General features: G+C 40.1%; 1 protein-coding gene across 2 annotated transcripts in view; it reads right to left on the minus strand.

Annotated features, from left to right (window-relative positions):
* The window catches only part of MAP2K6 (mitogen-activated protein kinase kinase 6), a 105833-nt gene that overhangs the window by 4759 nt on the left and 79770 nt on the right, over positions 1-21304 (minus strand). For both annotated transcript variants that reach the window (XM_026675810.2, XM_087956050.1), the window contains 4 exons: positions 18541-18668; positions 13348-13425; positions 10992-11131; positions 719-764 (listed from right to left, as the gene is read on the minus strand). In XM_026675810.2, the coding sequence (XP_026531595.1) occupies positions 719-764; positions 10992-11131; positions 13348-13425; positions 18541-18668 (392 nt within the window). The remainder of the gene's footprint in view (positions 1-718; positions 765-10991; positions 11132-13347; positions 13426-18540; positions 18669-21304) is intronic.

Genomic DNA, 21304 nt, shown 5'->3' on the forward strand with positions numbered 1-21304 from the left:
CAGCAACAACTCAAACAGGTTCACTGGCAAAATAAAGGCTGTGCTGTTTGTTTGTTTTTTTAAATGCAAGCTCATATCTCTCTTTTAAAGAATACTGAACCATAATGAAGTCACCGGAAAGTCTTGATAAGCTACCAAAAAAAAAAAAAATTAAATACCTCAGTATACATATTGAAAACTGTGGCAATAATAAAAAAGCAGAGCTCGTATTTTCCATATGATTGTGCGTGTCCAGGCACATTTGCGTGTGTGAGCATATGTGCAGTTGTGTATTTCAATTTATAGACAAGCAGAAGCAAAAATGACTTGGATTAGAAACCAACTGATTCATCCATTCCTGATACTAATTCATAAAACACTGCATCAAATAACTCTAACATTTGAAGGGGAGTCCTTCCTTCCTTCCTTCCTTCTTCCCTCCCTCCCTCCTTTCCCTTCCTCTCTCCTCCATTCCTTCCTCATTCACTGATTTCAAAACTGTGCCTGGATGTTCTGCATTCAGATGAATATACCTGAGCAAACAACAAGGGAGAGCTAGGTGCAAGCGATAACATGGTCCTACAGGCAACAACTCTATAACTGACGTTTCTTTTGGCTATGTAAAGGATAAAGGCAGAGAACAAAAATATTAGGATGCCACTATTCTTCTGACCTCATGTTTATTCAAATGCAAGAATGAAAATCTACGTTACACTTGGATTCAACAAGATAAACTCACCATTAGCTCAGGATATGTAGGTCTTTCTGTGGAATTTTTCTTCAAGCTTTGAATAAAAAAGAAAGATACATATTATTTTAGGTTCAGTATATAAACAACACCCAAAAGCCCATCTAACCAACAAAAGCTACAGATAAGGTTCTCTCTAAAGCTGGATAGAGATTATGCTCAAAACCAAACTTATAAGTCACTAACAATATAAATAAATTCCCACTAAAAATCCTCAAATGAAGTAGGGGGATTAAAAGGCTTCACTATTTTAATATAGAACAGTGGCCCCCAACCTTTTGGGCAACAGGGACCGGTTCTGTGGAAAGAGGTTTTTCAGTGGACTGAAGGGGGCATGGTTTCGTGTGCTGCCTTTATACACTTCGCTTGCTTTATGGCCCGGTTTCTGGCATTCCATGGACCGGTGCCGGTTCATGAACCGGAGGGGCTGAGGACCCCGATATAGAATTCTGTGCTATAAACATTTTAAAAAAGCAATCATACTATTTTTCACAAATTCAATAGCACAACAAATATAAGTTCTGCTGCATACCCCCCCCCCCCAACCATAATTCTGAAGCATCAGCAGCATATATGCAGCAAGCACATCTCATAAGCACAGGAGTAAGGCAGAATTATATGACTGAAATTAAATTCCACCTGTAAAATCTAATTTGTATCTGGCTGAAGTACAAGTAAATGGAATAAATGCAGCTTCTTTAAGCAGAAATGGTCTGTACTTTTGAGTTTACAAATTCAAGAATAAGACAGAATAACATTAATATAATTTATAATCTCATATAAAAGAGGTTAAAGTAAACTTATACTTTAAAGTATCCACTGATGGCACATCATATCCATACAAATTAAATGTGATTTACCATGTTCATTTGATTTTATAGCAAGCTTTAAAGGAAGACCTTTTGGTCATTTTTGTTCCTTTAAAAAAAATCTCTTAGAATGTAGTTCCCAGGTAACATTATACAAGCTACTCATACATTTTAATTTTGTTTACTGAGTTGGGGAAAGGAAAAAAGAAAACTTTTTAAAAGTTCCTTCAGAATTCACAGTGGCAAAAGCTTTAAACTTCTGAAAATTAAATTGATTTTAAAATAGGAATTCAATTCTGCTTACAAAACTGGCATTTCAATAGAGGTCAATATAATCCACAGCATGGCAAAATTTTAAAAAAGTGGTTTCTATTTATTTTTTTAATGGCTGCTTTCATGATAATATCATCCTTATGTTTTTATGCTATAAATAATATAATGTGGAAATTTCTAATAAAGCTTGGCTTCTGCTTTATGTACTTGGTGAATGTTTTACTGTGTAGTTTTATGAGTTTTCAAGTTTAACCAAAAATAACTTTAAATGTAAAAGAGAAATTATGCCAGTTATTTGGTGCTTTAACAAACAAATGTCAAACATTTTTTTAAAAACCAAAAATGCTGCTATTCAACTCAGCTACATGTAGACAACTAATGCTGAAAAAATTTCTGGCTTGTTTAAAATTTTCAATATGGCAACCAGAATCTCACTTTCTTAATTTACTGGTTAAATATTTTAGAGTTGGGTTTGAGTTTTTTTTACCTCCAAAAATTTAAATTCAGAAAATAAGGAAACCCTTATATTTTATGTCATACATTCTGGTTTTAAATGGATACCCTTACCTTACTGGATACCTTCCATACCAAGACTTCAAAATTAAAAAATGATACATTTATATGGTGCAGGACAAAATTCACAAAGTGAATTAGCTTACCACCACCACCCTCATCCCCATCCAATAATAGCTAAGACCAGTTTTGCTAAATCAAAAGGGAAGTTCTGTAAGAAACGAAGCTGAAGGAGAAATCAGCAGTTCCCAGGTTAGAAAATGATATACTAACATAGTTTGAATACCTCTCAAGGCCATCATTGTAGCCACATACCCAATGAGCCCTGGTGGCACAGTGGTTAAAGTGCAGTATTGCAGGCTAATTCTGCCCACAACCTAGAGTTTGATCTTGATAAGGTCTAGAATTTGAACTCAATATATATTAAAGGCTTTGACTTTTGTGACTGCAATATATGGCTTCAATCTGTCCTGCAATAACAAGACTATTAACTTCTCAAACTGTGCCTATGAGCCTTCTTAGAATAAGCCAAGGTCTAAATAAGGGATTAAGTATCTGAAGAACTAACATTCAAATTCTAGGTAAAAACAACAATTTGAGTGCTATTTAATACCTGCTAATATTTGTGAAGGTGAAAGAAAATGAACAATTTTAATATCTTGGTATCTTCTTTGTGTTTAATACTGTATCGGCCAAGTCAATATAAACAGTGCCAAGAACTGAGAAACTGGTACCAGGGTGCTTTACATCTTACACAAAATGAACAGAATAGATTCTGGGTAAAACATCTATACATGTTACTTTACCATTCGTGATGCAAGATTAGATGCAAGATTACTTACTCTAATAGAGACTCTACTCCCAAATTTTAAAAATGAAAACAAAGAGTTACGTTTGACTCCATGCAAACCCAAAACTTAGAATAGATTGAAAAAATTTCAATTTCAGATAAACTGCAGCAGGATGGATTGCTCTAATTAACCTTGGCTGCAGTTCACAATTTTTTATTACGCTCCATTTCTTAATACAATAGGTTGAGAACACCGTTATATGCTCAAAAGTAATTCTGAGTGCTTGTAAAACTCATTTGGATCTAACGACTGACCACTCTGCCTTTAAATCAGAGTAATCCTTGTGACTAGATCACCATTCTTTGTTCAATCCTTTCAGAAAAAGAATCTGTGATCACCGGTTCTTGGCAGTTTACAATTTCTTATCCATTGAAATAAGAAAACATGTCGCTGTGGTCTTAAGAACTACAATTGCTTTTAATGAAAAGATGGATGTGTGAATTAATCTCTTACACCTTACAACAGCCAGCTTCACCAAACTCAGGAAAGGATCACATTATTTCTTGCTATCATCTTTCATCTCTCTGTATGAAGTCCTCAGCCTATCTACTTCTATGTTCATCACAATATCCATACATTTTAAACACAGAACCAAACTTTTTAAAAAGTATTTTTACCATTTTTATGAATATTGACATTCATATGCTTCATTACTTAACATCAACATAACTTTCAAATAAATTTAATGCCGGGGCTAAGGGGGAGGGAGAGAAAACAAAATTACATTAAACTACAGCAGATTTTATTTCCTCCGTTCCCTGGTAATATTCTATGTTGCAAATTTTATCCTGTTCCGATTTCAAAAATGATTGTAATTATTTATCTAAGTTTCCTCATGAAATAAAATGTTAAAGTAGATCTCTAGTTTTTATGATACACAATCAATCAAGTTAGGAATAGCAATAGCACTTACCACTTAGCACTTACTACCGTGTCACTGTACTTTACAGCCTTCTCTAAGTGGTTTACAGAGTCAGCCTATTGCCCCCAACAATCTGAGTCCTCATTTTACCCACTTCGGAAGGATGGAAGGCTGAGTCAACCTGGAGCCTGGTGAGATTTCGATCTGCCAAATTGCAGGCAGACTGTAGGCAGCCGAAGTAGCCTGCAGTACTGCACTCTAACCACTGCGCCCCCACGGCTCCTAAGGACTAACCCCCTAGGTAGACAATAATATCATAGTTGGACTGAGGATATGGCATGAAAAGTAGTTTATTGCACTGACTTAATTTTAAGAAAAGATTATACAAGTAGTTCTCGACCTACGACCACAATTAAGCCCAAAATTTATGTTGCTAAGCGAGACATTTGTTAAGTGAATTTTGCCCAATTTTAGGACCTTTATAACCACAATTGTTAAGTGAATCAGTGCAGTTGTTAAGTTAGGAATATGCTTGTTAAGTCAATCCAGCTTCCCCATTAACTTTGCTTGTCAGAAGGTCATGAAAGATAATCACATGATCCCGGAATACTGCAATCATCACAAACATGAATCAGTTGACAACCAAGGACTACCTGTACATATAATCAAGGAGTAGATCCTTACAAAGTCACTTGATTGGCACATTACTAATGTATGCTTTGATTTTGGAGTTGCAGCTGATTGCAGTTGCAAAGACATCTAGCAATACTAAAAGGAAAGCTCATCTAGTCTTTTCTTTTCCCTCCACATCTTTCACAATTGATGCAGGTAATAAGGATCACTGTTTACTTGAATTCCTAGAGCAGTGGTGGTTAACCTTTTCTGCACGGAGTGCCAAAATGAGAGTGTGCGCATGCGCCAGAACCTAGAAGAGCAGCACGTGAGCGCCGGAAACTGGAAGCTTAGCTTCCTGGTGTGCACATGTGCACCAACCACCTAGTCTTCCGATTCCTAACGTGCTTGCGCACGCAAAGACCACCTGGCCAGTGCGTGCATGCGCTCCAGGGAGCTGCTCTTCCAGTTTCCGGTGCACCTGCACGTGCAAAGATCAGTTGGCCAGCGCGCATGCACGCACCAGAACCCAGGGGAGCAACAGGTGATGGCTGCCGTACCCAGAGAGATGGCTCTGTGTGCCACTTCCGGCATGCATAGCATAGGTTCGCCATCATGGTCCTAGAGGATGATTTCCAGTTCCCATTCTATATTCATAACCTACCTACTAGAACCATGATGTGTCTACCATCATTACCGGGGAGCAAAGTGGCATCACTTAATTATGCAGCTTCTCCTATCATTGATAACCATGACTGAAATGTGGCCCATATTTCTGCTGCAGGAACTTAGGCATAAATGTCCCAACACTCTTTGAGATGGAATCCTGATTGTGCAAGGTTCTAACTTTCAGGGCAGATTATATAAGCAGGTCTGCTTATAACAGGTATTCATGCCCAGCAGTTGAGGATATCAGGGTAAGACAGCAAGAAAAGCCTTCATAACTTTAGCTCCTCAGTGAGTTTACAATTACACTTTCATGTGTATAATGGATAAAAAGACATAATGACTGCAGGCTATGCTTAGGATGGAAAATAAAGACAAGCTTTATGACCTACATTCTGTAAAAGAACTAATAATGGATCTCTCTTTGAAAATTGCAGTTCCAAAGATGCCTTGCAGAAACAGGTACAAATCTGACACAAGAATGCTTGTCTTCAAATATTTGACTATGCGCTGAGCTGATGCATGTAACATTTCATTACTGACTCTAAAATACAGTGCAGCCTTGCCTTCCACATTCAATTTGTTTAACCTACTGACTAAATACGGAGTTTGTTATTATTGATGCTTGTGAAGATCCTCCTTTCTGAAAATAGCTTTACTACAATGGCTGGCTGGGAACATTTGACGGCTACGGGGCTGTGAGATGAAGAGGTAAAAGAGTGTTTATTTCAGTCTCTTTCCACAAAAAAAACACAAAAAACTTTGAAGACAGGATGTAATAGCCACTCTCTTCCTGGCAGGGTATTTATGGGGAAGATGCTTGGAGCAACTTGAAAAAGATCCTGACACATACCCGTGCGTTCATGGAGGGGAAGGAGGCATAAAGCGTCACATTATGAGAAAGCAAAGCGTGCTCATCAGCTCCAGCAAACACACAACCTCTGCTGGGATTTATCAGGCCCGGAAGAAATGAAGGATGCTTGCTGAATGGGTACTTCCTGATAATCTCTTGCTGCTTCATCACAGAGCTCAGGTGTACGGAAGCGCTTCTGCTGTGTAATAACAAAAGCCGATGATTCACAGTCAAACATACACACACTGCCTCAGCTTATCAAAACTGACAGGAGAAACCGTGTGTGGACAAAAAGGATTGAATACTATCCAAGTTCATCCTGAAAACACTTTAATGTAGACGAATGCCTGTTGGTTTGTTGCTTTCCAAAGACTGTTTATGGCAGTGGTCCCCAAACTTTTGGGCATCAGGGACCAGTTCTGTGGAGAGAAGTTCTTCCGTGGATCGGAGGGGGTGTGGTTTCATGTGCTGCCTGCATCTCGCAGATGGGGCTTTGCTTGTTTGAGCGGACCGGTTTCTGCCATGCCGTGGCCCGGTGCCGGTCCATGGACCGGGGGTTGGAGACCCCTGGTTTATGCTATCTGGGTAAAGTTTTTTGGTAGGATTTAATATCTTTAAGTGTAAACAATTTTTTTTATTTATTTAGTGAATTTTGATTAACAAACATTGCCAAATAGCTAAAGTAATATAAATTCAAGATGCATAAAGGGGCAAAAAAGATATAGAAAATGAAAAAAAAAATCTACTAAAAATAAGTAGAGACAAAGTGCTGTACTTCCAGGGGAAATGCCACCTTTCTGGTAGTATCTATGGGAGCCTTTATTATTATTAAAAGGTTGAAAATTTTGTAAAATCACCAAATCTCATGACACTTTGCTGTTCTTGTCTTAAATCTCATGACATTTCAAATGCTACTGGCAACCTTTTGTGAACTCTCTAGACATTTTATTTTGGTGTTCATACTACATATCTGCAGCAATCTCACAGACTTTTAATAGGCTCCTGAATATAGTCTGAAAACAACTGTTCTGGTCAAAGATAAAGAAAGAAAAGGTAAAACAAAATGAAGTTGTTTTTCATGCTGTGAGACACAGAAATTCAGGCAACCACCACCATATTACTAACTACTTTGAACAGGCTTGAGCTATATTATAGAAAAGGTAGCCATCAATCTTTTTATTTTTCCATTCTCAGTGAGGGGGCTGCTTTGCAGTTCCAGATGAATGCTCCCAAATAGATATAAATGCCTCCAAAGCAACAAGGGGAATATTGCCAAGTACCGTTTGACAAAGGAAAAGAGCAGAATTCCCTTTAATGTCACTCTTAGGGGCAAACTTCAGAAATGAAAGAACTACATTACTTTCTTCACACTAATGTTAATTCCCTGACCTTATTTCTTACCACAATTTTATTTCTGAGGGTATCTTGCTCACCCCCAAAAAATGGCTCAAAAGTCTGAGAAACCATCTTAGTTCCTACATAATCTTCTGGGAAGTCAACGTGACATTTCCTGAAAGCCACTGTAAATAGTCCTTTAGGAAAAAGTTCACTGAGGCACACATGGCTTAGCTCAGGAAGAAGGCAGTGACAGTAAAGCCAGTTTGCGTAAAGGACAATCTTACTGTACCTTGGCCATTTCCTTTGAGGGCTTCTGCCTGTTTTCAAAACAATGAAGCTTCTATAGAAAACGTCAGGATGATTCTTTAATAGTCATGCATGAGTGTCCACTTAAAAAAAAAAACCCACTTCCAAAAAACCCCTCCCCCCACACACAAAAAATAACCAGACCGGAAAAATTGTCTTCCTTATTTTTCTTTTTTTAGAATTATTTGTATTTATTTATACACAAATTCCTTAAGCAATCAGAACTCAGGAAGCTAAGCTTGCAAAGATTGGGTATAATGTGTCACCTTCCAAGATCGACAGGATAACATAATTAAGACTTACTATTGTTGCAATCTTATTGTGGCCACCTCACTATTTAGAGATTTCGTAAAGTAACTTTACTCTAGGCAAAGGATATATTTTGTCTAGGCTCAGAGAACATAGATTTTAAAAAATACAAAAGAACTTTATGAGAGTAAAAGTCTCTGCAGAAAATAATTGCAACAAATCCAACAGGCCTAAACAGAAACCAGCTCAGACATAACAAATCGACCCGCAACCCTAGGGAGCAATGTGTTAATCGGAATTTCAGAAGAAGCCCAAGTTAGAGAGGCCAGCTCATAAATTTAACACAATAGTTTTAATTCTACTTTCTCTTTTGCCAATGCTTTGCCTTCTAACTGGGAACCTAAAAATATAGATAACTACTTTCTATATAACAGACCAATGTCTATTTCCTTCTGTCCCTCTGTGTCTCCTACTTCCCTTTGTTGTTCTTTCTCCTATTGTTTTAACCTCATTCTCACTCCATGTTAACATTTGCAGACCTTTCTCTGTCTTTTTGTGTTCCTCACCTCAAACTTTTTTTGGTAATACCAATATTTCCTTTTTTCTAAATTCAGATCCATTAAACTTAACAGTCACTATTTACAGGCAATGATCACAGGCCACAGAGATTATATGTTCTGCCTAGTTACAACTTTCCCATTAATTCCAGGCTGATCCAACTTGAACTCTCAACTACGGATCCTTGCTGGGGACTACTTTATCCTTGGCAAACAGAAAAATGAACAGAAGATTTTGTATGGCACCCAAGCTTAAAGGGTACTGAAACCTGCTATGCTAAAAACAATTTTGAAAAGCTAAGAAGTTTAAGATTTTGTATTTCACAACATTCATCTGTTTTTCCTTTGCTTATTTTGTTTGGCAATGTTTATTACAAGGTTAGAAGTAATTCAGAATGAGCACTCAGTAGTCAATACTTTTAAGTTTTTTTAAAAATGTAACATGGGTTATTGCCCCATTCAAGCTTTGTTTAAATGTACTAAGATTTCAAGTTTATGAGCAAGTGTCAACATTTATGTTGATTTTATTTATTTATATTTCATCTTTCTAGACTGCTCATTTCCCTCAAGTTTAGCATAGAAAATGAGAAGTTCGTTAGAAATATCTGCTAGGTATACCTCCAATGAACATATTTAATAAACATATCAAAGGAGGGAAAGATGTAGAGGTAGGAATTCTTTCCAACATCTTTATAGTGGCAGTCATAGGAGGTGTCTGTATTTTCTTCAGTAAAATAAAGTACAGTTAGTCCCCAATCTAAAACTATTTGTTAAGTGACAGTTCAAAGTTACGTCTCTGAAAAAAGTTCACTTTTACAATTGTTACAGCATCCTATAGTCACGTGATCAAAAACTGGATGCTTGGCAACTGGCATGGATTTATGATGGCTGCAATGTCCCAGGGTCATGTGATCAACTTTTGTGACCTCCTGATAAGCAATGTCAATGGGAAAGCCAGATTCACTTCACAGCTGTGTCAAGAAAGGTTGCAAGATGGTGCAAAATTCACTTAACAACCATCTTGTTTAGCAACGGAAAGTTTGGGCTCAGTTATGGTTGTATGTTGAGGACCACCTGTGTCTTTTCTCTCTTTGTGTGTGTTTGAGGACAGGTGCGTATGTGTGGCTCCTAGGTTTTGACTCTTTCCTTGGGTTGAGTCTGACAGGCTGCAAATGTGACACTGTCCCCTAAAAAGTGGGGACAGAAATAAGCAGTCAGCAGAATTCCAAAATGCTACATAACTCTATTGGGAATTGTTTTTCACATCCCCTGGACAAGTCAAGCCAGTTTCATACAAAACCTTTCTTTTGTTGGCTTCCCCTTGCAAATCTGGTTGCATTTTGTTCTGTTTTCAGAGAGTTATTCTGCTGATGGACAGGTAGAGAGCCTTTAGCATATTTGATTTCTAACTCTGGGTTGGAAAGAATAAAAAGAGTAAGACACTTTTGCGGAAAAAGCTTTTACAAGGCATGGTAATGATACAGCTGCAGCCGGACATCTGGAAGAAAGCAAAGCCCTTCCCTTCCCCTTCATGGTCCTGGGAGAAACTCAAGTCTAATGGGATGGACAGGTCTGCAAGCATTGTGAGTTAGGTGCCAAAACATCTGGAGATCTGAGCAGAACTGCAAAAGCAATTAGCCCACCCACCTTTCTGCTGTTTTTAAAAGAGAAAACTGTGAAGACCAGAGACAGATATGTGGGTGCCTAATTGTTCTTAATTCAAAAATAATATTCAACCCCATCATATAATGTAAAGCCAATGCTTTAAAAACACCAGTTAGCAGATCTGTTCCCAGCCCTAAAAACATTACAATTTACAGCTCGAGACATGTAAAAAGGACAGAAAAAGAGGAAGGGGACCAAACAGAAATTTTAGTGTGGTTATTAGGACTAGTCGTATGCAATAAATGTTAGTTTGAGTAGCAGAGACCATTAGTGTTGTGCCCAGAAACATTTTCATTCATGTTTCATTTTTAAAGGATAAGCATTGTAGGACTTAATAACAAGAACGTGTATAACTGAGATTCAAATTACCTATTCACTACCTTCCTGAACAACTACTACACTCCTGTTCCAATATTTGTATTAAAAGACTGATTGGATTGCAGTTAGAAAGCAATTCATAAGCAACTGGGTTTTTTCCCCCCCTTGTCAATTTCTCCTTTCCTGAGAAATAACTCGTTTTAGATACAATCTATGCATCCTCTCCCATTTGAGATTCCACTGCATATTAGAAGCAACTGCCTGATTTTAAGCTGCATTTATCTCTGGTCAGCATGTCAGCATCCACCTGTATGCCCAGTAATATGTGAGCAAATTCAAAGGTTAATGAAGCGATATCTGACTTCTCCATGATTCAGGGAGAATGTTCTTACCACTGTGAGGTAAAATCAACAAATTCAGCTGAAAACTTGTCTGCAGGGAGCTGTGGTGATGGTTCTTCCACTACCTGTTTGAGCTGCTGGAACGGCGTCCCCCAGGAATCATATGGAAACCGCAAGATTGCTAATTCAATCTAGGTCCAAAAACAAAAGACAGGGAGACATCAAGACGTCTTCCAGTGACTGTTCTCTCCCTCCCCGTCCCTCTGTCTCCCCAAAGAAAACTATGAAAAGGCTACTACCATAAAGACATGCAAGCTCAATCCAATGTTGTTGCATGCTGCCACCTGCAGGCTGAGAGCTGAAATTACAACTTCGTTCTTTTTTCTGATTTCTGCCAGAGGCTGTGCTTTTTCTCCCCCTCCCGCTTCCATTTTTCCTTGGAAACACTGGGCTCATTTGGTGCCTCTGAGGCACAGCCTGTGCAAGTCTCTGGAGACAGCATGTCTCTGGGAATATTTCAAAGCTGCAGCTCTGAAATATGTGAGGCAAGTTCTTCTGGTTTGTGCCATGTACCCACAGCTTCTCCAGAAGACACAAGAGTGCCAGCGGAGAGGCTGGTTTTCTCTCTCTGCCCAGCCTACAAGGGCTCTGTTGCAAAGAAGGGGGACTAATCATTCCCAAGAGAATTATTCTGACTTGCTAGCAGAAACCTTAATGTTCATCCCGAATGCGTATTTCCCCCCTGCGAGCATGGTGCCAATGGAATAAGCTTTGTGATGGATGGTTGCTATAGGGCATTTTTTTTCTTCTGTTTGCAGACACACAACCCACGTATGTTGCTGCCTGGTTTTTCAATATTCATCGCAAGCAATGCAGAACTGTGGCTGAGGACGACAGCTGGGCCTGCTAAGATTCTTCCATTTCTGAAGAAAGTATAAAAAGCCCAATCTAAATTTAAATGGATAAACTCTCTGCCAACCACATGGACCAATTGGGGGCTAGTTTATAAATTATGCTGCCAGTGTTGTAGCTAACTAACGTAGTGCTCTGTAAATTCTGACTCTGAAAAGATTTGCTTTTTTCTTTCTTTCTTCTGACCAGGCTTCCCTGAACTGTTTATACTTTCATGAGGGTGATGCAAAATAAAATCTGGCTTTTGCCTAGAAAATCAAATCATTTTGCAAAAAAAAAAAACCCAATAAGAGGGGGGGGGGACGAAGGAAGGAAGGAAGGAAGGAAGGAAGGAAGGAAGGAAGGAAGGAAGGAAGGAAGGAAGGAAGGAAGGAAGGAAGGAAGGAAGGAAGCGGGGGAGGCCACCTCTTGAAATCAATTAAAGAGTACAAATCAGGCAGGTGCCCAAAACACAAACAAGACAAGCAAAATAAAAGCAAGCTAAACATCATCTCTCTATATGCAGCTCAATTCAAAGAGTTACGGGAAGAGGGGGAATGGGTCTGAAACTAATCAGGTACTCTTTCATCCGTCAATCAATAAGAGCCAGTCAGGATGCTTTCTAAAAGGATGCTTGCTTATCTCCACTGACTTTCTTTGGAAGGGTGTAAAAAACTGGGGATTCACTCTAGTGTGACCCTAAAGAATTCAGAGCTGTCTTTGAAGAAATCATGAGAGGTGGAACAAGGCAGGACCAAATCAGGAGAGACGGAGAAACCTGGACAAGAGATTATACAGTTCACAGATAGAAGGAAGTATGAGAAAGAAGTTCAAAATAAACCCACCTTGATTTTGTTACATATAAAAAGGGAGTCAGAAAAGAGATTTTCAAGATTCTATGGTACCGTTCAACAATAAAGCAGCATTCCTTGAACCCCTACTGCCAGGGTGTCAAAATCGATCAAGTCACGTAACGTATCATGAGGTATCATGACGTTTTGTGCCTTTACGGAGCCGGAGTGGACGTGGCCTGCGGTTGACGCATCTGGCCTGTGGGCTTCCAGTTTGACAAGCCTGCTACTGTCTCTCTTTCTTCTTGAAGAAGTTTCCCTTTGTCTCATTTTATACTCAACGAAGTCAAGGCAAGGTTTACCTTGAGTTTCTTTCTCACAAGTTCTCCTTTTTTGGGACTGTGTAAGCTCTTAGAAGGTCAGGTCCCTCTTTAAAAGTTCACTCTCTTTCTCCCCTTAATGGCTCTCTCATCCCTTCTCCAAGGTCAGCTCTAAATTCCTTTACCATGACTTGCCAACAGAACACAATCAATTCACTCAAGAATCTTCCATGCAATTTCTGATTTCCCCCTTTTTTGAACCAGTACGTTTAGGCTACAGGCCTCCTTAATTTAAATCCAGTTAAACCCATTTCAGATTACAGGGATTTTGAGTTGCAAAAGTCAGAAGAATAGAGTAAGTAATAAAATCAATCCCACCATCATTCCTCAGTAATGTATTCTTACCATTGTAATCCCCAGACTCCAAATATCAGATTTTACACTGTATCCCTTTTGGTTTAGTTCTGGGTTGATTCTTTCAGGCTTGAATGGGGAGTAAAAGAGAGAGAGAGAAAGAAAATTAAATTGATATATAGTTAGTTTTAAGTGTTCACGCGGGGAATGGAAAAATGTTCTACTTCTGCTATGAGAAACGTAACATATACACAGGCCAAACTGTCATTAGATCAACTTAAACTGGGCCTGGGTCTATACAATATGCTTTGAGTCAAAGGCAAAGTAGCCAAATTGTGTTATAACCTAGTAAGGAACAGCACAGGAGAGAGTTCGTTTTACAACAGCTAGGTTAATTACAAACAGCAATCCCTTTCCAGGATACAAGAACACAAACCATGCCCACATATGTCTAACTGGCCAATGTAACGAAGCCAGTCAAAAATAGGGTACTTCCAAAACCCTGATTAATCAGTTTTCAAAAAGAAGTTGAAGTTAAAGTGCAACTTTGCACCGCAGGCTACTTCCCCACACCGTTCTGTTTGTTTCTTAAACCAACTTCAATCTGGATTGCAGTAAATTGGTAACATGGATGGCCTAGTGTTCGGCTTAAGACTGTGGGCACCACTAGAATTGATTGGGCTTTCTTCTGCTTCTTGCCCATGCCATCCATGCAGGAAAAGTATACCTTGTTTGGCTGGGTTCAGTGTGGACTGGTCTACAAATGCCTGCCTTTGCTCCCCCCAAAGTTTGCACAAAGTTTGCACATTCAGCCTTTCCCATGTTACCTTTAACATTAACAAAGGCATTGGTTTTTTCCCCTTACGCTACAATAATCAAAGCAATAGGGAGGTCTGTTAAAACCTTACAGCAAAGAATAATTGCTAATAATAAACTCAGAAACAAAATTAATAACGTACCTTTGCAACTTAAAGTTGTTTTAAAAATAAAGCAAAGGGAAACTCTGCGGGACTGTGTGCAGGATTGGGAAAGCAAAAGGTGTATACCCAGTGTATGCTCAGTTAAGGCAAAATCTGAAAGGATGCCCACTGGGAGATGTAAGAGTTGAAGGGATCATGTGGATAATGCACTGAGGGACAGGCCATTATTCAATCAACTGAAAAATGATTAAGGAAAAAGCAAGCCACCAAGCAACTGCCAATCAAAACAGAAGATGGTTGTCCAGGGCAACGATCGAGTACTGGAAGGTAGTGGGCATGCCAGCTGCTGTAGCCAGTTAGAACTGGAGCTGCTACTGAAATGGAATACAGCAGGGGTGTCAAACTCTAAAGTGCTTAGATCAGGCCCACTGGGCTGGCCTGAAAATAGCAAAGGACCAGCCTGCGGTGCCTCTGCTAGCGAAAATGGACAGCCCCTGCGCACCCCATTTTAGGCCTGGATGGCCTCCTACAGCAACTGTTTTGGCCGGCAGGGTGCTGCAGGAGGCCAGCCGGCCCGTCTCCCCCGAGCCCCCCGGCCAACCCACAGAGGACAACTACAATCTGGCCCTCAAGAAATCCAGTTTGACACCCCCTAGAATAAAGCATGGAGATCATTATCTCTCAACAGCCTAAGTTAGGTAAGGTTTTTAAAAAAAAAACAGTAGTTTTTTTTATTGCAACTAGAAGAAATAGGCATGAGGTGCATTTGTAATTGGCTGACAATGGGAGGAGGATATCATTTGTTCCTAGGCTTGGGAAGTTGTGATTGGTCCATACTGGTAATGAGCCAATGGGAAAGCGCAGTTTAAAGAATGGCATTATAAGGTCTCATGATAGTATTCATCGAGGGAATCCTGGCAATCAGGGAACATGCCTCCTTGGCACTGATTGGTCAAAAGGACCTCTAAGACATGCCCACTGATGTTTGACTTGACAATGTAATGAAGCTTGTTACATGATTCTTGGAGGAAGGGAGCTGTGGTGGCGCAGTGGTTAGAATGTTGTATAGCAGACTAACTCTGCCACTTGCCAAGAGTTCAATCCTGATCAGTTGACTCAGCCTTCCATCCTTCTGAGGTTGGTAAAATGAGGAGCCAGATTGTTGGGGGCAATGTGTTGACATTTGTAAGATGCTCAGAGAATGTGGTAAAGCACTGTGGAGCAGTATGTAAGTCTAAGCACTATCGCTATCAGATACCACGAAGAAGCGGATAAGATCTTACATTCCCCCAACACATGATTTTTTACCAGTTAAGCTGATGCTGTGGCTGCCAGAATGACTGGTACAAAACAATGATTGGCGTAGTGGGTGACTAGGTAAAATGTTTTGTGAACAAAGCTTGAGGTAATGATCATCACAAGCTAATAAATATTCAGGAGATTGTTTGATAAAAACAGATGGAAGGTCTTCCATCATCTGCAAAGATATCTGCCTCTTCACCACTTTATGGGAAGGTCATTAAGAGAAAGTAAACTAAGTCACCACTCTTTAAGAAATTCCAGGAGGTAAAAGTTCTGTAGGATCAGTTCTTGAAATTTTTGTACCTTACACAAATTAGTTTCAGTTCAATAGATCTAATTAACAAAGCTGTGTGAGAATCTTGCTTTTGGTTTGAGAAGCTGGTGCCAATCTTAACAAAACACGTAGCACAACTCCCATCCTATACGTTCTCCAGGTTGAGGGTGTCTCCAAAAAAACAGGGAACCAAAAAACACTATTGTCTTCCTAAATGGGATAGCATGCAGGCTTTTCAAAGCCAATAATCACATCTTGCTAGTAGAAAAAAGGCAGCAGCTCTTCAAAGGAGAAGAAATCACAGATGGCAGCCAAAACAACAGTGTTAATATTCCAAAGCTCTGCAGGCTTCGTAAATTTCTCAGCAGAGCATCCTCTCTGACAGGTTTATGCATTTTGCTTAATTGTGATGGAGAAGATCCTTGCAGATTTGCCTGTAATCCTGGTAAGTTTATTATAGTATTAAGATGGCATGACCACCCATGCACGACCTTTAGAAGGCAGCCAAGACAGTGACAAATTCATTTCTGCTCCATTCACAATTGGCTCAGTGTATGCAAGATGGAAGAATTCCAGCCAAAGGCACAGGAATCTATTGGCAAATGTAGGCAAGTGTGTGTATTTCTACAAGAAATGAACTAGATGCGTTTAATATTAGGGTATTGGGAGGGAAGTTCTTAAGAGCATAGAAAAAAATCAAGAAGACTTACAAAACAATATTTAATTACTTTCATCTAAACTACAGCTTAGTCAGATCAGACCGCTTCCCTGTTTCTTCAGACAAGTTTGTGGATTATACAGCTTGCTTGTTCTCAAGGAATATGAGGTTCTCCAAGTTTGCTCTTAGCTCAAAAAATTATTTGGATATACTTGTTCAACTTTGAATTGTACTTAATATCTGAGTCTTATGACACTCTCAGATAGATTTTTTACTAAGATGTTCAAGACAGTTTGCTTCCAATTAAGTTTACTTCCATTTAAGATGGCACATACGCTGTATCTCATTTTCATTTTATAGTATCAGGTTTTAACCATTTTTGGCTGACCTTAATTGCCAGAGTAGAAGCTGTAATTACCAGTCCCCGGTGTGAACTGTTAATGTACATACCTAACTCCAGACATTCCCTTCAGGAAGGCTGATAAAGTGCTGCACCACTGCTCAAAGGCACTATTGCATTGTACTGCAACAGAATCTAACACGCCTCATCTGAGCTAGTCTAACTTGACATACTGTTGGGGGGGGGCACACTGTAAATGTTAAACGCTCTTTGGGGTTTTAAAAGTACACGGAGCACTATGACACAATGGAGCACAGCAATTGCTCTCCCTGTGTTCAAGGGTCTCCGAAGGAAAGGCCAAGAGTTCCAAAACAGCTGTTTCACTGCCTCTGAAAAGCAAAGGCTGGGGCATATGTCAGCTTGTCTGCGCACAGTCAAAGTTCTCATTCTGGTTTGAATAATACAGCGAATTATTCTTTCTGCTTAAAGTGAACATGTGCATGTGGCTCCTTATCTCCAGTGTTCTTTCTACAGCAGCTTCTATCTGGGTCTGTCATCTAATCCTAGAGAGATACTTAGAATATTTACTTGAATGTGAAACCAATAAGTCCTATGGCTGGATGTATGACAGGAAAGCAGCACACCAGCTAGCCACAATAGTTTATCATGTTTTGCAAAATCTATGTCTATGGTGGTTCCGAATAATAACAAGTCCTCTTCCTAGTTTTGAAGACTGACAGGAATTGACAGTTCCAAGTAATCCCTTCCTGTGTTTCCAATTTCAGTTCTAATATGAAAATTGGTTAGGAGGGCATGGGACCGAAATTAGTGGTGATATCTTGGTTTTTTCGCAGTATACATTTAGACATTCATTGTAGAAGAATTCAAGCTAATCATAACTAGTTGTAACTTATTTTAATATTACAAGCTGCAGAAAACCATATTCTGAAACATGTCATTATGGATTTGGACAACATTGCTGGTTGGAAATGGGCATCAGGAAGCCACGTTCTCTAAAGTCATCTTGTGAGTCTCTATTTCAGATCCTCCCGTTGACAGAATGAAGTAGGTTCCGTTCTGAGACACAACCTTTTCAGTCATGGCACCTTAGAGCAAAACAGCTACTCTAAAACATTGCTTCATTTTACAAGACAAGCCCAAAGTCATTCTAACAGGTTTTCACCAAGCCAAATCTTTAGACCTTTATTTTCTACTGACATTTCTGCTGTTTCTATGGTGTTTTCTTGCTGTTTAGATGCAAAGCAACCTTGAATACATTAGAAATGTAGAATACATATGTTCATACATACATGCTCCCTTTTTTTAACGACCCTGTAATCTCTTAATTCAGGGTAGAGTCAGGGTGACTGAATAAAGCTGAACGTTGACTGGCCAGATGCCCTTCCTGATGACTTGTGGAGTCTGCAAGCAGTTTTTCTTTGCACCCCGAAAAACAGCTACCACTACCTAGAATTGAATTCTCAACCTTCTGAGTGGGAGGTGAACATCTTCACCACTAGGCCACCACGCCACTCACACAGAGACATAGACACACACACACACACACACACACACACACAAACAAACACGGTTCACGAAGAGTTGGGCATGATTTAGTGACTGAACAATGCAAACACATAGTGTGTGTGTATATCTGAAATTTAATAAAACAAAGCAAATATGTCACTGTGTGCATAAAAAGTGATGTGACACAGTTTGCCCTGAAGGCTTCACGATTCACTGCACTTACTGCCATATACGGTTTGCAGCCAGCATCCATTGTCTTAGCCACAGAATCAACGAGGTACCCACTAATTCCAAAGTCACACATTTTCACCTGTCCTTGTGTATTTATCAGTACATTGGAAGGCTTGACATCTGCAAAATAAATTACAGTGGAAAGTCATTGCTTGCAAACATTCCTTTATTTTTTTTTCTCTTGTTGCACATTATGGTAAAAAGGGAAGCAGGCTAAGACATAGGTTGTCACCAGCAGAGGGCACCCAAAGCAATACACTGTTTATTTGTTGGCTTAAAATAAAAGGATCTATACACAAAATGCACACACATGGAGAGGCAAATATGTTTTTCCATAGATTGTAGTCTGGCATTTATTCCAACCAATAATTCTGCTATTAATTTATACTGAGGAAACAGCTGATGGAGTTCAAACAGAAGGGCAAATGCTTTTAGCTGTGGTTTATTTAACCAGGATGAAAACCCTAGAAATTGGCACTGAGAAGACGTACTTTCTTTCAAAGTTTCTTCTTTCCGTGGAGTAAAATGAAACATGGTTAAATGTTGATACTTAACTTATTTGACTGATCGATTTATTCCTTGCCTTGCACTCAAGCGCTCAAGATGGCACCCATAACAGTCACTTGTACTCCCCTCCCCTACAAAAGAACCCTGTGAAGCAGATTGGGCCTAGACATCAGCCCAAAGTCTAAGTGCTATTGCTATATAAATATCATGAACATGCTTGAGGCCTCCTTCTCTACAACACTGGTTTGCTTAACATGACGTAAGCACTCATTTGAGATCTTAAAACTACCCATTCTGGATTCACCATCTGTTACAGCATTCAGACGGCAGGTGTGAGTAAGTATGTTTCCTATAGTTTAAAGCAATATATGAAAAATGTCCACCACTGTCTTATTGTGAAAACAGACAAACGGGATCTCTAATTAGCACTAAGGCACAGGATAATTTCACAGAGCTTTGAGGTGAAAACTGGCTCTTGATCTGATAGTTACCCATTCCTCAAGCTACTGCAATGAAAATCCCTCTGTGCTGGATGTCTATGAAATGCAGCAGTGAGGCAGGATTTCCAGTCACAATCCAGAGCAGGGGTCGCCAACCTTTGGGACCTCAGAGACTACCAAACTCATAATTTTAAATCCTGCAGACCAGAGATCCTGGGAAAATCCCCCAAAGAAGTCTGCAGGAAAATTCCCCACCCCGTTTCCTATCAATCGGCCATTCTTTATTTGGGATCACAGAATACCATCTCCAGCTCAGTTCTTGGGGGGAGGGAGGGAGAGACTTTTGGCTTCATGCAAGGAAAGCAGCAGAAGCAGCAGAAGTCTTTCTTTTTCTCCCCCAAACTCCACCAGAAATGAGTCTTTGTCACGCCGGTGCAGCCTCTTGGAGCAGGATGTTTTGCAGGGTTCCAAAGACTCATTTCTGGCGAAGTTTGGGGGGAGAAAGACTTTTGCTGCTTTCCTTGCGTGCAGCCAAAAGCAGAAGAAGAAAGAAGCAGCCCAGTGGCCAGGCCAGGCGCGTAGGGTGAGTGGGGCAAGTTCCCCCCTCCCCCTTCCCCCCTCCCCTCACTACCTTGTGCTGTTCGCAATGCAAGCGACGCAAGCCTTGTATTCCCACGGGCCATGTGGGCGGTGCAGCCTTGTGTTCCCACACAGCCTGGATTAATTGCTTTGGGGGTTGCTTTGGGAGTGACATTTCTCTTTGGACCACCAAAATTTTCTCACGGACCACCAGTGGCCCTCGGCCCACTGGTTGGCGACCACTGATCCAGAGGACAGCATGTAGCATTTCAGTTGTATTACTGATTGCTCAAAGCACATGAACCAGTTTGTCCCCTAAATCAGAAGAAACTTGGCCTGACTTTAGTTGCTCTCTATAGCCCAATCCCTGTTACTGAAGAAAGTCCCCTTTATCCTTAGACAAGCCTCTCTGCGAATAAAACACTACAGACAAGCAAGAAGCCCGTGAAGACATGGTTCTGTGAGCGGGCCTGGGGAACCCAGAGTGGGATGGAGCCCATTAAATGGCTGGCATAAGTTATGTATTGTCGCCAGGGTAGGGTTTTTCATTTTTTTTATTTTGTGTTTTTATCTCCTGTAAGGTGCCTTGAGTCACCATGAGTAGCAATAGCACTTAGACTTATATACCACTTCACAGTGCTTTTACAGCCCTCTTTAAGTGGTTTACAGAGTCAGCCAATTGCCCCCTAACAATCTGGGTCCTCATTTTATTGACCTTGGAAGGATGGAAGGCTGAGTCCACCTTGAACCACTCAGAATCGAACTCCTGAGTGTCAGCAGTGAATTACCTGCAGTACTGCATTCTAACCAGTGCACCACCAACGAGTAGGTGGCAATATACATTTTTTAAAATAAATGAATTAAATAAAGGCAAAAAAAACCTTATTCCAAATGATGTAATACAACGTAGTCACCTTAGAACAGGGGTGTCAAACTCGTATCGTCGCGCTGTTGTCACGTAATGTATCGTGACTTTTTCCTTCCTTGGGGTGGGCATGGACAGCGCATGACACATCTGGCCTGCGTGCCGCGAGTTTGACATCCCTGCCTTAGTATAATAGCATGGCATTCCACTGTCTATCCAAAGGTGTTAGGTGGGAAAAAAAATATCTGGGAAAACAGGAAGCCATTATTAAGCAAAAGCACTGCTACCCAGTGTTCTTGGGCTGCAGTGACATCCCTATAGGGAAGGGGGGGTCAAGTCAAAATGTTTGGCTGGGAGTTTTCTTT

The sequence above is a fragment of the Notechis scutatus genome, chromosome 2 (genome assembly GCF_049901735.1).
Source record: "Notechis scutatus isolate UNSWTSFEM ecotype Mainland chromosome 2, rNotScu1.2, whole genome shotgun sequence".
Taxonomy (NCBI): domain Eukaryota; kingdom Metazoa; phylum Chordata; class Lepidosauria; order Squamata; family Elapidae; genus Notechis; species Notechis scutatus.